At 42.7% G+C, this 17,500-nt stretch overlaps 1 protein-coding gene across 1 annotated transcript in view; it reads left to right on the forward strand.

Moving 5' to 3' along the window:
• The window catches only part of LOC306919604 (sodium channel protein type 4 subunit alpha B-like), a gene marked incomplete at both ends in the record, with an annotated part of 104,814 nt that overhangs the window by 20,582 nt on the left and 66,732 nt on the right, over positions 1 to 17,500 (forward strand). The window contains 7 exons of the mRNA XM_079532363.1: positions 1,896 to 2,131; positions 3,811 to 3,882; positions 7,197 to 7,298; positions 7,784 to 8,077; positions 9,177 to 9,239; positions 16,604 to 16,829; positions 17,309 to 17,500. The exon at positions 17,309 to 17,500 is cut by the window's right edge and continues 35 nt beyond it. Coding sequence (XP_079388489.1) covers positions 1,896 to 2,131; positions 3,811 to 3,882; positions 7,197 to 7,298; positions 7,784 to 8,077; positions 9,177 to 9,239; positions 16,604 to 16,829; positions 17,309 to 17,500 — 1,185 coding nt within the window. The remainder of the gene's footprint in view (positions 1 to 1,895; positions 2,132 to 3,810; positions 3,883 to 7,196; positions 7,299 to 7,783; positions 8,078 to 9,176; positions 9,240 to 16,603; positions 16,830 to 17,308) is intronic.

Below are 17,500 nucleotides of genomic sequence, written 5' to 3' on the forward strand. Positions count from 1 at the left end.
TTATAATGTTCTCCTCAGAGCTAGAGGAAGAGAGGGCCTGTTATAATGTTCTCCATGTTCTCCTCAGAACTAGAAGAAGAGAGGGCCTGTTATAATGTTCTCCTCAGAACTAGAAGAAGAGAGGGCCTGTTATAATGTTCTCCTCAGAACTAGAAGAAGAGAGGGCCTGTTATAATGTTCTCCTCAGAACTAGAAGAAGAGAGGGCCTGTTATAATGTTCTCCTCTGAGCTAGAAGAAGAGAGGGCCTGTTATAATGTTCTCCTCAGAGCTAGAGGAAGAGAGGGCCTGTTATAATGTTGTCCTCAGAACTAGAGGAAGAGAGGGCCTGTTATAATGTTCTCCTCAGAGCTAGAAGAAGAGAGGGCCTGTTATAATGTTCTCCTCTGAGCTAGAAGAAGAGAGGGCCTGTTATAATGTTCTCCTCTGAGCTAGAAGAAGAGAGGGCCTGTTATAATGTTGTCCTCAGAACTAGAGGAAGAGAGGGCCTGTTATAATGTTCTCCTCAGAACTAGAAGAAGAGAGGGCCTGTTATAATGTTCTCCTCTGAGCTAGAAGAAGAGAGGGCCTGTTATAATGTTCTCCTCAGAGCTAGAAGAAGAGAGGGCCTGTTATAATGTTCTCCTCAGAGCTAGAAGAAGAGAGGGCCTGTTATAATGTTCTCCTCTGAGCTAGAAGAAGAGAGGGCCTGTTATAATGTTCTCCTCAGAACTAGAGGAAGAGAGGGCCTGTTATAATGTTCTCCTCTGAGCTAGAAGAAGAGAGGGCCTGTTATAATGTTCTCCTCTGAGCTAGAAGAAGAGAGGGCCTGTTATAATGTTCTCCTCTGAGCTAGAAGAAGAGAGGGCCTGTTATAATGTTCTCCTCAGAACTAGAGGAAGAGAGGGCCTGTTATAATGTTCTCCTCTGAGCTAGAAGAAGAGAGGGCCTGTTATAATGTTCTCCTCAGAACTAGAGGAAGAGAGGGCCTGTTATAATGTTCTCCTCAGAGCTAGAGGAAGAGAGGGCCTGTTATAATGTTCTCCTCAGAACTAGAGGAAGAGAGGGCCTGTTATAATGTTCTCCTCAGAACTAGAAGAAGAGAGGGCCTGTTATAATGTTCTCCTCTGAGCTAGAAGAAGAGAGGGCCTGTTATAATGTTCTCCTCTGAGCTAGAAGAAGAGAGGGCCTGTTATAATGTTGTCCTCAGAACTAGAGGAAGAGAGGGCCTGTTATAATGTTCTCCTCAGAGCTAGAAGAAGAGAGGGCCTGTTATAATGTTCTCCTCTGAGCTAGAAGAAGAGAGGGCCTGTTATAATGTTCTCCTCTGAGCTAGAAGAAGAGAGGGCCTGTTATAATTTTCTCCTCAGAACTAGAGGAAGAGAGGGCCTGTTATAATGTTCTCCTCAGAGCTAGAGGAAGAGAGGGCCTGTTATAATGTTCTCCTCAGAACTAGAGGAAGAGAGGGCCTGTTATAATGTTCTCCTCAGAGCTAGAGGAAGAGAGGGCCTGTTATAATGTTCTCCATGTTCTCCTCAGAACTAGAGGAAGAGAGGGCCTGTTATAATGTTCTCCATAATGTTCTCCTCAGAACTAGAGGAAGAGAGGGCCTGTTATAATGTTCTCCTCAGAGCTAGAGGAAGGGAGGGCCTGTTATAATGTTCTCCATGTTCTCCTCAGAGCTAGAGGAAGAGAGGGCCTGTTATAATGTTCTCCATGTTCTCCATAATGTTCTCCTCAGAGCTAGAAGAAGAGAGGGCCTGTTATAATGTTCTCCATGTTCTCCATGTTCTCCTCAGAGCTAGAAGAAGAGAGGGCCTGTTATAATGTTCTCCATGTTCTCCATAATGTTCTCCTCAGAGCTAGAAGAAGAGAGGGCCTGTTATAATGTTCTCCATGTTCTCCATGTTCTCCTCAGAGCTAGAAGAAGAGCGGGCCTGCTGCTCCTGCTGGTACAGCTTCTCGGACATCTTCCTGAAGTGGAACTGCTGTGGATGCTGGCGTTGGCTGAAGGGATGGCTGTACATCATCGTCATGGATCCCTTCGTGGATCTGGGGATCACCATCTGTATCGTCCTCAACACCGTCTTCATGGCTATGGACCATTACCCCATGACGGAGGAGTTCGATAACATGCTGTATATCGGAAACCTTGTGAGATACTTTATTCAATTATACTTTATTAAACTGTCATTATGAATATAATGTCTTCATGGCCATTACCCAATGACAGAGGAGTGTATAATGAGGTCATGGACCATTACCCAATGACAGAGGAGTGTATAATGAGGTCATGGACCATTACCCAATGACAGAGGAGTGTATAATGAGGTCATGGACCATTACCCAATGACAGAGGAGTGTATAATGTGGTCATGGACCATTACCCAATGACAGAGGAGTTTATAAAATGCTTTATGGAGTACCAACATATACGTACCTCCCAGGTATGGGACGTTAACATATACGTACCCCCCCCCCCCCCCCCCTTAACTTCACACATGATAAGAGCACCTCTCACTTCACACAGGTGTGATTTTTGTTATTTAGTCACCGTTTTATTGGTTGCAGTGGGCTCACGGTCTGTTCCTATTGGCTGTTGGTAGTCATGGCTGCCAGTTCCTATTGGCTGTTGGTAGTCATGGCTGCCAGTTCCTATTGGCTGTTGCTAGTCGTGGCTGCCAGTTCCTATTGGCTGTTGGTAGTTGTGGCTGTCAGTTCCTATTGGCTGTTGGTAGTTGTGGCTGCCAGTTCCTATTGGCTGTTGGTAGTCGTGGCTGCCAGTTCCTATTGGCTGTTGGTAGTTGTGGCTGCCAGTTCCTATTGGCTGTTGGTAGTCATGGCTGCCAGTTCCTATTGGCTGTTGGTAGTCATGGCTGCCAGTTCCTATTGGCTGTTGGTAGTTGTGGCTGTCAGTTCCTATTGGCTGTTGGTAGTTGTGGCTGCCAGTTCCTATTGGCTGTTGGTAGTCATGGCTGCCAGTTCCTATTGGCTGTTGGTAGTTGTGGCTGTCAGTTCCTATTGGCTGTTGGTAGTTGTGGCTGCCAGTTCCTATTGGCAGTGTTTTGCCGTTTTGCCGTGAAATCCGCTAAAAAACGCGGAAAATCTGCGTAATTATGCGCAAAAGTGCATTCCTCATGACATTTTTCGCGGGCGCTTTACACGCGCAGATAGCCCCCAAATATATCCCCCCAGTTATAAAATGCTATCTGCGCCCCTGGACCTCAGTCAGTTTGTCAGAAACATAATGTAAGGTTTATCCCTGGAGACATGAAGAGTCTCTTTGGAGAGAAACGAGGTGAAGAGTTGGGATGTTGGGATCTGTTGGAGATTATTATTATTATTATTATTATTATTATTATTATTATTATTATTATTATTATTATTATTATTATTATTATTATTATTATTATTATTATTATTATTATTATTATTATTATTATTATTATTATCAGGAAGGTCGTTTTAAACTCGATGTCTCTGAGGCTGCGATGCTTTTTATCCTGCTGCACAGATTGATGACGTCATCCTGACAATGGGCTACGGTATGCCCATATATGGCCTTGATGACGTCATCCTGACAATGGGCTACGGTATGCCCATATATGGCCTTGATGACGTCATCCTGACAATGGGCTACGGTATGCCCATATATGGCCTTGATGACGTCATCCTGACAATGGGCTACGGTATGCCCATATATGGCCTTGATGACGTCATCCTGACAATGGGATATGCCCATATATGGCCTTGATGACATCATCCTGACGATGGTTACGAAGGGTACTCTGCCATTTCATAACCTGACCTTTGTTTGACCTTTGACCTTGCAGGTGTTCACAGGGATCTTCACGGCTGAGATGGTTCTGAAGCTGCTGGCCATGGACCCTTACTACTACTTCCAGGTCAGAGTTCACTAGAGGTCAATGACCCTAAAGGTCATGACCCTTACTACTACTTCCAGGTCAGAGTTCACTAGAGGTCATTGACCCTAAAGGTCATGACCCTTACTACTACTAATTCCAGGTCAGAGTTCACTAGAGGTCAATGACCCTAAAGGTCATGACCCTTACTGACTGGCCAGGTCTATGAAAACGAGCACAAATGGAAAATAGCTGATCTACAAGCTCACAGCTACATATACTATAGTCAGCTACTCTCTGTACTCTGTAGATGTCGCTGTGATCTACAAGCTCACAGCTACATATACTATAGTCAGCTACTCTCTGTACTCTGTAGATGTCGCTGTGATCTACAAGCTCACAGCTACATATACTATAGTCAGCTACTCTCTGTACTCTGTAGATGTCGCTGTGATCTACAAGCTCACAGCTACATATACTATAGTCAGCTACTCTCTGTACTCTGTAGATGTCGCTGTGATCTACAAGCTCACAGCTACATATACTATAGTCAGCTACTCTCTGTACTCTGTAGATGTCGCCAGGGCAGGAATTTCACAACGGCCACGGCGGCCATGGCCGTCGTTGCCCCTCTCTTTGGCCGTGTGCCCCTCGAAAAATGATATGCCCAGACGGCCACAGTGGCCGCGGTGCCCATGTGCCCCGACCGGTGCCCACAGCAGTTCATTTTACCGTTTTTCCAGTCATTACAGTAACCTTCCCCAAACGTCTCGCGCAGACTTGTATTGTCTGTATTGTAGTTGTGTTGCCATTTGCCAAGTGTTTTGATTCTTTTGCGTTACTTTGCCTCCTCCCTCCTCCTCCGCTCCATGCACGCATACACGCACTGACAGCTCTCACTCACTGACACTCGGCCCGGCTGGTGCGGTGCTTCAGGATTATTATCACACAGAGCCTGTGTGTTAAGACCAACGTGACTCGTCTTCATGGATATAAACTCACAAAACAACACCACGCAACAGCATAGACTGCAGGACTCCACCATTTACCACGCTATCGTCTGCTACGTTAGTTGACAGAGTAAATTGTTTAAACAGCCAACGCTGGCCACGGCTAATATCGCTAGCCAAACGCTAGTAGCCAAGCACCAGAGCGCGCTCACTGTACACCACGCGTCGCTCGCTTAATAATCATTCATCAATGCGGACATAACGTGGTAAATGTTCATATAAGCACACAATTGTACAAATGCTTTTTACACTTGACTTATCTCCAGAGTCCTCAGTCCTGCAGCCCCACAATGCCATATGCCAGTCTAGCCTTAAAATCTACATTTACATGTTATTCAATATATTACTTTAGCACAAAATAGCCTATAGGCTTTTCTAAACCAAGCCCTCATTCAAAAGTTAAGTAAGTAAATGTTATTTATAAAGCACCTTTCGAAACAAAGTTAGAAGGTGCTGAACAATTTGCACAGTATAAACAATAGAAGAAAATTAAAAACAAGGAACATATCACACAGTTGTGACAATATAGCAGAACAAAAACAAACAAGGCAGAACAGAAACAGGGCTATAAAAATGAATGTAGGCTGTCTGTCATTGTATGTTCTGTGAATTAACTCAGTTTAATCCAGTGATCCTCAGCCATTTTAATTTCAAGGACCCCCAAATGAAATGTATATGAATTAACCTAGGGTGACAGGGTCCTAGGCCATTTCATTATGATTTTCATCTCTGCACTGGGACCCCATGTTACAGACATGTTTACAATATTTTACAGTAGCTACTTATATTTTGTTATTTAAAGCTGTGATTATTTATTTAAGAAGCACTGTTCTGAACCAATGTTCACCTTTAAATAAAAAAAATGTAATCATCCTTAACCTTTAAGCTAAAATAATGATGACCGGGGACTTAAAATCATTGTTTTAATTGATGGCCTTCATGCCCTGGCACTTGGCCTTGTGCCCTCAAAAAGTTGACCACAATAAAGGCCAAGTGGCCTTGCCCCTAAAATGATGAAATTCCAGGCCTGGATGTCGCTGTGATCTACAAGCTCACAGCTACATATACTATAGTCAGCTACTCTCTGTACTCTGTAGATGTCGCTGTGATCTACAAGCTCACAGCTACATATACTATAGTCAGCTACTCTCTGTACTCTGTAGATGTCGCTGTGATCTACAAGCTCACAGCGACACATTGTGAGGTTGTACATCCTGTTTTTTAAGCATTCTGTTATACTTTAGCTATTTTTGAAAAATCGTAAAAATGCGGCGTAAATCTTTGAATATATATTCTTTCAGATTGAACGTTTTCAACTAAAAAATTTGCTTCTGGGTGGAGGGTCTAGTTGGGGGTCCCTGGAACAACATATTTCTAGATGGGGGTCCCTGGAACAACATATTTCTAGATGGGGGTCCCTGGAACAACATATTTCTAGTTGGGGGTCCCTGGAACAACATATTTCTAGTTGGGGGTCCCTGGAACAACATATTTCTAGTTGGGGGTCCCTGGAACAACATATTTCTAGTTGGGGGTCCCTGGAACAACATATTTCTAGATGGGGGTCCCTGGAACAACATATTTCTAGTTGGGGGTCCCTGGAACAACATATTTCTAGATGGGGGTCCCTGGAACAACATATTTCTAGTTGGGGGTCCCTGGAACAACATATTTCTAGTTGGGGGTCCCTGGACAAAATACATATAATTCTGGGGGTCCTTGACATCAAGCACCAGTGATAGAGAAACATGAGGTATTTCAGAAAACTGTCATGATTTAGAAGACATTTTTTTAAAATTTTGACGTCAGGAGGAAGCACGCCCAAATAAAGACATTCTGGACGGGAACCCGTTTTGGTGTTTTAACTAAGCATTATTTAGCTATTGAAAAATAGCAGACCTACAAGCTCGTAGCGCGCCACCGAGTGGTGCGCTACGAGCTTGTAGGTCTGCTATTTTTGAAAAATCGTAAAAATGCGGCACAAATCTTTGAATATATATTCTTTCAGAAGACTTTTAATTTATTTTGACGTCAGGCCTAAATGGGTTAAACAACTACTGTACACTTTAGAATCAAGCCCTAAAAAACACATCAACCAACAACTACCAATAATAACCCTAACCTTACCAATAATTAATTTACAAGTGACTTTACAGGAAAAAAATAAGTCAAAGGTTGCTTATAATAAGCAGACATGGCAACACCGCCTGAAGGAAGCAAAGCGCACACACAAGGAGCCCCAGTGGCGGGAAAACATGTTTCCATGGTAACACTTCCTGTCCTGTCCATATATGGTCATGTGGTTTCCATGGTAACACTTCCTGTCCTGTCCATATTTGGTAACAGGTGGGCTGGAACATTTTCGACAGCATCATCGTCACCATGAGCCTCGTGGAGCTGGGATTGGCCGGAGTCCAGGGTCTGTCAGTGCTGCGATCCTTCCGATTGGTTAGTTGAAAAGAAGGTGTCTGCTAACGCACGCACGCACGCACGCACGCACGCACACACACACACACACGCAAAGTTACAGAGTGCCGTGCTATGAGCTTGTAGAATTGCTATTTTTTTTTAAATTGTGAAAATGTGGCGCAAATCTTTGAATATATATTCTTTCACAGCGAAAGTTTTTAGCTCAAATCTTTGCTTCTGTCATATACAGTACTCTGAATATATTCTTTCAAATTTGGCCCACCCTCATATCATTGTATGCTATATGTTTTATTTCAACAGATGCGTGTCTTTAAGCTGGCTAAGTCCTGGCCCACCCTCATATCATTATCGTATTTATTTCAACAGATGCGTGTCTTTAAGCTGGCTAAGTCCTGGCCCACCCTCATATCATTATCGTATTTATTTCAACAGATGCGTGTCTTTAAGCTGGCCAAGTCGTGGCCCACCCTCATAGTGACTTTATGTTATATTTCTCTCCACAGATGCGTGTCTTTAAGCTGGCCAAGTCGTGGCCCACCCTCAACATGCTCCTGAGGATCATCGGGGACTCGGTGGGCGCTCTGGGCAACCTGACGCTGGTCCTGGCCATCATCGTGTTCATCTTCGCCGTGGTGGGCATGCAGCTCTTCGGGAAGAACTACTCGGAGTGCGTCTGTAAGATCAGCGAGGACTGTGTCCTCCCCCGCTGGCACATGACCGACTTCTTCCACTCCTTCCTCATCATCTTCAGAGTCCTGTGTGGAGAGTGGATCGAGACCATGTGGGACTGTATGGAGGTACCTGATACTTTATTACTAAATGCTACTAATACTACTACTAATACTATAATATTAATACTACTACTATAATACTAATACTACTACTACAAGTAAGACGCGTGAACGCGGGAAGCGAATGCGATGTTTTAATGAATATAGTTGATCAGAAGAGGAGTCTGGCGAGGCATGATGTTGTAATGAACGTAGTGCCCGTGCCCGTCCTGTTGCATTCTGGGCAATTTCCAGTGAAAAGTCGACACAAGTCTGCTCCACCCACTTGCTAAAGTGGGCGGATCAAGTTAACATCCGGGGATTTGGTCTGTACTGGTCTGTACTGGTCTGTACTGGTCTGTACTGGTCTGTACTTGGCCAAATGTGAACTTGAGAATTGGTACTTGGTTGACGACTGATGACGTATCACGAGTTCACAAGGTCGTAAGTACAGACAAGTTTGGGTATTGAGAAACGGCCACTCAGTCCCTGCTTGGCACTCAGCATCAAGGGTTGGATTGGGGGGTCAGTCCCTGCTTGGCACTCAGCATCAAGGGTTGGATTGGGGGGTCAGTCCCTGCTTGGCACTCAGCATCAAGGGTTGGATTGGGGGGTCAGTCCCTGCTTGGCACTCAGCATCAAGGGTTGGATTGGGGGGTCAGTCCCTGCTTGGCACTCAGCATCAAGGGTTGGATTGGGGGGTCAGTCCCTGCTTGGCACTCAGCATCAAGGGTTGAATTGGGGGGTCAGTCCCTGCTTGGCACTCAGCATCTTTATTACTAAGATGCTGGATTGGGGGGTCAGTCCCTACTTGGCACTCAGCATCAAGGGTTGGATTGGGGGGGTCAGCTCACCGCTCCTTGGCTGCGTCTCACCTCTCCTTGGCTGCGTCTCACCGCTCCCAGAGATATGGGTCAAATGCGGAGAACACATTTCACTGCGGGTAACGTGTGGTATATGTTGAACTACTCACTGAGCTCTTGCTTCCTCTCTTCTCTTCAAGGTGGCTGGAACCACCATGTGTTTAATAGTACATATATATAGTAGTATATATATATATATATATATATATATATATATAGTATAATAGTAATATTATAATAATGCTTCTTCTCTTCTACTCAAGGTGGCTGGAACCACCATGTGCCTTATCGTCTTCATGATGGTGATGGTCATAGGAAACCTGGTGGTGAGTACATGTTACTACTACCATAATAATACTACATGTGTGGAGAATGGATGGAGACCATGTTGGACTGCCTGTTGTTTGTCGGTTATTCATTTCTTAGCGGTTATGGGGTTTTTCCCCCCAAAATTAGTTAATATCACAGGCAGACTCTTCACTTACTAGAGCATGTCTGAAATAAATGTCAGAGCTGAAATCGACATGTAAATATGAAATAAATGCTTAAACATGTAGCTAGGCTTACTTTATAAGCAATATCTCAAACTGGTGAGTCAAACTGAACAACCATCCATCCATCCATCCATCTTCAACCGCTTATCCGTAGTCGGGTCGCAGGGGCAACAGAGTGCTCCAGACTTCTTGTTTGTTGTGACGTATTTCTTATTGTGACGTATTTCAGGTATTGAACCTGTTCCTGGCGTTGCTACTCATGGTGTTATATTTCAGGTACTGAACCTGTTCCTGGCGTTGCTACTCATGGTGTTATATTTATATTTCAGGTATTGAACCTGTTCCTGGCGTTGCTACTCATGGTGTTATATTTATATTTCAGGTACTGAACCTGTTCCTGGCGTTGCTACTCATGGTGTTATATTTCAGGTATTGAACCTGTTCCTGGCGTTGCTACTCATGGTGTTATATTTCAGGTACTGAACCTGTTCCTGGCGTTGCTACTCATGGTGTTATATTTATATTTCAGGTATTGAACCTGTTCCTGGCGTTGCTACTCATGGTGTTATATTTCAGGTACTGAACCTGTTCCTGGCGTTGCTACTCATGGTGTTATATTTATATTTCAGGTATTGAACCTGTTCCTGGCGTTGCTACTCATGGTGTTATATTTCAGGTATTGAACCTGTTCCTGGCGTTGCTACTCATGGTGTTATATTTATATTTCAGGTATTGAACCTGTTCCTGGCGTTGCTACTCATGGTGTTATATTTATATTTCAGGTACTGAACCTGTTCCTGGCGTTGCTACTCATGGTGTTATATTTATATTTAAGGTATTGAACCTGTTCCTGGCGTTGCTACTCATGGTGTTATATTTATATTTAAGGTATTGAACCTGTTCCTGGCGTTGCTACTCATGGTGTTATATTTATATTTCAGGTATTGAACCTGTTCCAGGCGTTGCTACTCATGGTGTTATATTTCAGGTATTGAACCTGTTCCTGGCGTTGCTACTCATGGTGTTATATTTCAGGTACTGAACCTGTTCCTGGCGTTGCTACTCATGGTGTTATATTTATATTTCAGGTACTGAACCTGTTCCTGGCGTTGCTACTCATGGTGTTATATTTATATTTCAGGTATTGAACCTGTTCCTGGCGTTGCTACTCATGGTGTTATATTTATATTTCAGGTACTGAACCTGTTCCTGGCGTTGCTACTCATGGTGTTATATTTATATTTCAGGTATTGAACCTGTTCCTGGCGTTGCTACTCATGGTGTTATATTTCAGGTACTGAACCTGTTCCTGGCGTTGCTACTCATGGTGTTATATTTATATTTCAGGTATTGAACCTGTTCCTGGCGTTGCTACTCATGGTGTTATATTTATATTTCAGGTATTGAACCTGTTCCTGGCGTTGCTACTCATGGTGTTATATTTATATTTCAGGTATTGAACCTGTTCCTGGCGTTGCTACTCATGGTGTTATATTTATATTTCAGGTACTGAACCTGTTCCTGGCGTTGCTACTCATGGTGTTATATTTATATTTCAGGTATTGAACCTGTTCCTGGCGTTGCTACTCATGGTGTTATATTTCAGGTATTGAACCTGTTCCTGGCGTTGCTACTCATGGTGTTATATTTCAGGTACTGAACCTGTTCCTGGCGTTGCTACTCATGGTGTTATATTTATATTTCAGGTACTAAACCTGTTCCTGGCGTTGCTACTCATGGTGTTATATTTATATGTCAGGTATTGAACCTGTTCCTGGCGTTGCTACTCATGGTGTTATATTTATATTTCAGGTACTAAACCTGTTCCTGGCGTTGCTACTCATGGTGTTATATTTATATGTCAGGTATTGAACCTGTTCCTGGCGTTGCTACTCATGGTGTTATATTTCAGGTATTGAACCTGTTCCTGGCGTTGCTACTCATGGTGTTATATTTCAGGTACTGAACCTGTTCCTGGCGTTGCTACTCATGGTGTTATATTTCAGGTACTGAACCTGTTCCTGGCGTTGCTACTCATGGTGTTATATTTCAGGTATTGAACCTGTTCCTGGCGTTGCTACTCATGGTGTTATATTTCAGGTATTGAACCTGTTCCTGGCGTTGCTACTCATGGTGTTATATTTATATTTCAGGTATTGAACCTGTTCCTGGCGTTGCTACTCATGGTGTTATATTTATATTTCAGGTATTGAACCTGTTCCTGGCGTTGCTACTCATGGTGTTATATTGCAGGTATTGAACCTGTTCCTGGCGTTGCTACTCATGGTGTTATATTTATATTTCAGGTATTGAACCTGTTCCTGGCGTTGCTACTCATGGTGTTATATTTATATTTCAGGTATTGAACCTGTTCCTGGCGTTGCTACTCATGGTGTTATATTGCAGGTATTGAACCTGTTCCTGGCGTTGCTACTCATGGTGTTATATTGCAGGTATTGAACCTGTTCCTGGCGTTGCTACTCATGGTGTTATATTTCAGGTATTGAACCTGTTCCTGGCGTTGCTACTCATGGTGTTATATTTCAGGTACTGAACCTGTTCCTGGCGTTGCTACTCATGGTGTTATATTTATATTTCAGGTACTAAACCTGTTCCTGGCGTTGCTACTCATGGTGTTATATTTATATTTCAGGTACTAAACCTGTTCCTGGCGTTGCTACTCATGGTGTTATATTTCAGGTATTGAACCTGTTCCTGGCGTTGCTACTCATGGTGTTATATTTATATTTCAGGTATTGAACCTGTTCCTGGCGTTGCTACTCATGGTGTTATATTTATATTTCAGGTATTGAACCTGTTCCTGGCGTTGCTACTCATGGTGTTATATTTCAGGTATTGAACCTGTTCCTGGCGTTGCTACTCATGGTGTTATATTTATATTTCAGGTATTGAACCTGTTCCTGGCGTTGCTACTCATGGTGTTATATTTCAGGTATTGAACCTGTTCCTGGCGTTGCTACTCATGGTGTTATATTTATATTTCAGGTATTGAACCTGTTCCTGGCGTTGCTACTCATGGTGTTATATTTATATTTCAGGTATTGAACCTGTTCCTGGCGTTGCTACTCATGGTGTTATATTTCAGGTATTGAACCTGTTCCTGGCGTTGCTACTCATGGTGTTATATTTCAGGTATTGAACCTGTTCCTGGCGTTGCTACTCATGGTGTTATATTTATATTTCAGGTATTGAACCTGTTCCTGGCGTTGCTACTCATGGTGTTATATTTATATTTCAGGTATTGAACCTGTTCCTGGCGTTGCTACTCATGGTGTTATATTTATATTTCAGGTATTGAACCTGTTCCTGGCGTTGCTACTCATGGTGTTATATTTCAGGTATTGAACCTGTTCCTGGCGTTGCTACTCATGGTGTTATATTTCAGGTATTGAACCTGTTCCTGGCGTTGCTACTCATGGTGTTATATTTATATTTCAGGTATTGAACCTGTTCCTGGCGTTGCTACTCATGGTGTTATATTTATATTTCAGGTATTGAACCTGTTCCTGGCGTTGCTACTCATGGTGTTATATTTATATTTCAGGTACTAAACCTGTTCCTGGCGTTGCTACTCATGGTGTTATATTTATATTTCAGGTATTGAACCTGTTCCTGGCGTTGCTACTCATGGTGTTATATTTCAGGTATTGAACCTGTTCCTGGCGTTGCTACTCATGGTGTTATATTTATATTTCAGGTATTGAACCTGTTCCTGGCGTTGCTACTCATGGTGTTATATTTATATTTCAGGTATTGAACCTGTTCCTGGCGTTGCTACTCATGGTGTTATATTGCAGGTATTGAACCTGTTCCTGGCGTTGCTACTCATGGTGTTATATTTCAGGTATTGAACCTGTTCCTGGCGTTGCTACTCATGGTGTTATATTTATATTTCAGGTACTAAACCTGTTCCTGGCGTTGCTACTCATGGTGTTATATTTATATTTCAGGTACTAAACCTGTTCCTGGCGTTGCTACTCATGGTGTTATATTTCAGGTATTGAACCTGTTCCTGGCGTTGCTACTCATGGTGTTATATTTCAGGTACTGAACCTGTTCCTGGCGTTGCTACTCATGGTGTTATATTTATATTTCAGGTATTGAACCTGTTCCTGGCGTTGCTACTCATGGTGTTATATTTATATTTCAGGTACTAAACCTGTTCCTGGCGTTGCTACTCATGGTGTTATATTTATATTTCAGGTACTAAACCTGTTCCAGGCGTTGCTACTCATGGTGTTATATTTATATGTCAGGTATTGAACCTGTTCCTGGCGTTGCTACTCATGGTGTTATATTTCAGGTATTGAACCTGTTCCTGGCGTTGCTACTCATGGTGTTATATTTATATTTCAGGTATTGAACCTGTTCCTGGCGTTGCTACTCATGGTGTTATATTTATATTTCAGGTATTGAACCTGTTCCTGGCGTTGCTACTCATGGTGTTATATTTATATGTCAGGTACTGAACCTGTTCCTGGCGTTGCTACTCATGGTGTTATATTTCAGGTATTGAACCTGTTCCTGGCGTTGCTACTCATGGTGTTATATTTATATTTCAGGTATTGAACCTGTTCCTGGCGTTGCTACTCATGGTGTTATATTTATATTTCAGGTATTGAACCTGTTCCTGGCGTTGCTACTCATGGTGTTATATTTATATTTCAGGTATTGAACCTGTTCCTGGCGTTGCTACTCATGGTGTTATATTTATATTTCAGGTATTGAACCTGTTCCTGGCGTTGCTACTCATGGTGTTATATTTATATTTCAGGTATTGAACCTGTTCCTGGCGTTGCTACTCATGGTGTTATATTTATATTTCAGGTACTAAACCTGTTCCTGGCGTTGCTACTCATGGTGTTATATTTATATTTCAGGTATTGAACCTGTTCCTGGCGTTGCTACTCATGGTGTTATATTTATATTTCAGGTACTAAACCTGTTCCTGGCGTTGCTACTCATGGTGTTATATTTATATTTCAGGTATTGAACCTGTTCCTGGCGTTGCTACTCATGGTGTTATATTTATATTTCAGGTACTAAACCTGTTCCTGGCGTTGCTACTCATGGTGTTATATTTCAGGTATTGAACCTGTTCCTGGCGTTGCTACTCATGGTGTTATATTTATATTTCAGGTACTAAACCTGTTCCTGGCGTTGCTACTCATGGTGTTATATTTCAGGTACTGAACCTGTTCCTGGCGTTGCTACTCATGGTGTTATATTTATATTTCAGGTACTAAACCTGTTCCTGGCGTTGCTACTCATGGTGTTATATTTATATTTCAGGTATTGAACCTGTTCCTGGCGTTGCTACTCATGGTGTTATATTTCAGGTATTGAACCTGTTCCTGGCGTTGCTACTCATGGTGTTATATTTATATTTCAGGTATTGAACCTGTTCCTGGCGTTGCTACTCATGGTGTTATATTTATATTTCAGGTATTGAACCTGTTCCTGGCGTTGCTACTCATGGTGTTATATTTCAGGTATTGAACCTGTTCCTGGCGTTGCTACTCATGGTGTTATATTTATATTTCAGGTATTGAACCTGTTCCTGGCGTTGCTACTCATGGTGTTATATTTATATTTCAGGTATTGAACCTGTTCCTGGCGTTGCTACTCATGGTGTTATATTTATATTTCAGGTACTAAACCTGTTCCTGGCGTTGCTACTCATGGTGTTATATTTATATTTCAGGTATTGAACCTGTTCCTGGCGTTGCTACTCATGGTGTTATATTTCAGGTATTGAACCTGTTCCTGGCGTTGCTACTCATGGTGTTATATTTATATTTCAGGTATTGAACCTGTTCCTGGCGTTGCTACTCATGGTGTTATATTTATATTTCAGGTATTGAACCTGTTCCTGGCGTTGCTACTCATGGTGTTATATTGCAGGTATTGAACCTGTTCCTGGCGTTGCTACTCATGGTGTTATATTTCAGGTATTGAACCTGTTCCTGGCGTTGCTACTCATGGTGTTATATTTATATTGCAGGTATTGAACCTGTTCCTGGCGTTGCTACTCATGGTGTTATATTTATATTTCAGGTACTAAACCTGTTCCTGGCGTTGCTACTCATGGTGTTATATTTATATTTCAGGTACTAAACCTGTTCCTGGCGTTGCTACTCATGGTGTTATATTTCAGGTATTGAACCTGTTCCTGGCGTTGCTACTCATGGTGTTATATTTCAGGTACTGAACCTGTTCCTGGCGTTGCTACTCATGGTGTTATATTTATATTTCAGGTACTAAACCTGTTCCTGGCGTTGCTACTCATGGTGTTATATTTATATTTCAGGTACTAAACCTGTTCCTGGCGTTGCTACTCATGGTGTTATATTTATATTTCAGGTACTAAACCTGTTCCTGGCGTTGCTACTCATGGTGTTATATTTATATTTCAGGTACTAAACCTGTTCCTGGCGTTGCTACTCATGGTGTTATATTTCAGGTATTGAACCTGTTCCTGGCGTTGCTACTCATGGTGTTATATTTCAGGTATTGAACCTGTTCCTGGCGTTGCTACTCATGGTGTTATATTTATATTTCAGGTATTGAACCTGTTCCTGGCGTTGCTACTCATGGTGTTATATTTCAGGTATTGAACCTGTTCCTGGCGTTGCTACTCATGGTGTTATATTTATATTTCAGGTATTGAACCTGTTCCTGGCGTTGCTACTCATGGTGTTATATTTATATTTCAGGTATTGAACCTGTTCCTGGCGTTGCTACTCATGGTGTTATATTTCAGGTATTGAACCTGTTCCTGGCGTTGCTACTCATGGTGTTATATTTATATTTCAGGTATTGAACCTGTTCCTGGCGTTGCTACTCATGGTGTTATATTTATATTTCAGGTACTAAACCTGTTCCTGGCGTTGCTACTCATGGTGTTATATTTATATTTCAGGTATTGAACCTGTTCCTGGCGTTGCTACTCATGGTGTTATATTTATATTTCAGGTATTGAACCTGTTCCTGGCGTTGCTACTCATGGTGTTATATTTATATTTCAGGTACTAAACCTGTTCCTGGCGTTGCTACTCATGGTGTTATATTTATATTTCAGGTATTGAACCTGTTCCTGGCGTTGCTACTCATGGTGTTATATTTCAGGTATTGAACCTGTTCCTGGCGTTGCTACTCATGGTGTTATATTTCAGGTACTGAACCTGTTCCTGGCGTTGCTACTCAGCTCCTTCTCGGGGGACAACCTGGCGGCTCCGGAGGACGACGGTGAGAAGAACAACCTCCAGATCGCCGTGGACAGGATCACCAACGGCATCGACTGGATCAAAGCTTTCCTCCTGGAGCAGATCCTCAAACTGATCCACAGAACACCGGCTGGGGAGACCAAGACCACACCGCCTGGGGAGACCAAGACCACAGGTACACAACTAGACCACACCGCCTGGGGAGACCAAGACCACAGGTACACAACTAGACCACACCGCCTGGGGAGACCAAGACCACAGGTACACAACTAGACCACACCGCCTGGGGAGACCAAGACCATAGGTACACAACTAGACCACACCGCCTGGGGAGACCAAGACCACAGGTACACAACTAGACCACACCGCCTGGGGAGACCAAGACCACAGGTACACAACTAGACCACACCGCCTGGGGAGACCAACTCTCTGGGACGACCATCCTGACTATAAGAAAAACCATGAACATGGGTTAAGATTCGTTTTTATTAGTTGTTTTAATGTATTAATTATAATTAAACTGGTTGTGTATTAATGAACTATATAATTAGTATGTATTATTTATTATTAATTATAATTAAACTGGTTGTGTATTAATTACTGTAAATATTATTAGCATTTATAATTAAAATGTATTTTATTTTTTTGTTTCAGACGAACAGGAAGTAGCAGAGTACCTGTCCTTGGACCATGTGACCTCCAGCCAGCCTCCGGGGTCACTAGAGGTCAAGGTCATCAGGTCAGAGGTCACGGGTTACCACGGCAACTACAGCAGCATCGTGACCCTGAAGGTCCCCATGGCGACGGCCGAGTCTGACTACGACGATGATGAAGATGAAGATGATG

Source organism: Electrona antarctica, assembly GCF_951216825.1.
Source record: "Electrona antarctica genome assembly, contig: scaffold_378, whole genome shotgun sequence".
Lineage (NCBI taxonomy): Eukaryota > Metazoa > Chordata > Actinopteri > Myctophiformes > Myctophidae > Electrona > Electrona antarctica.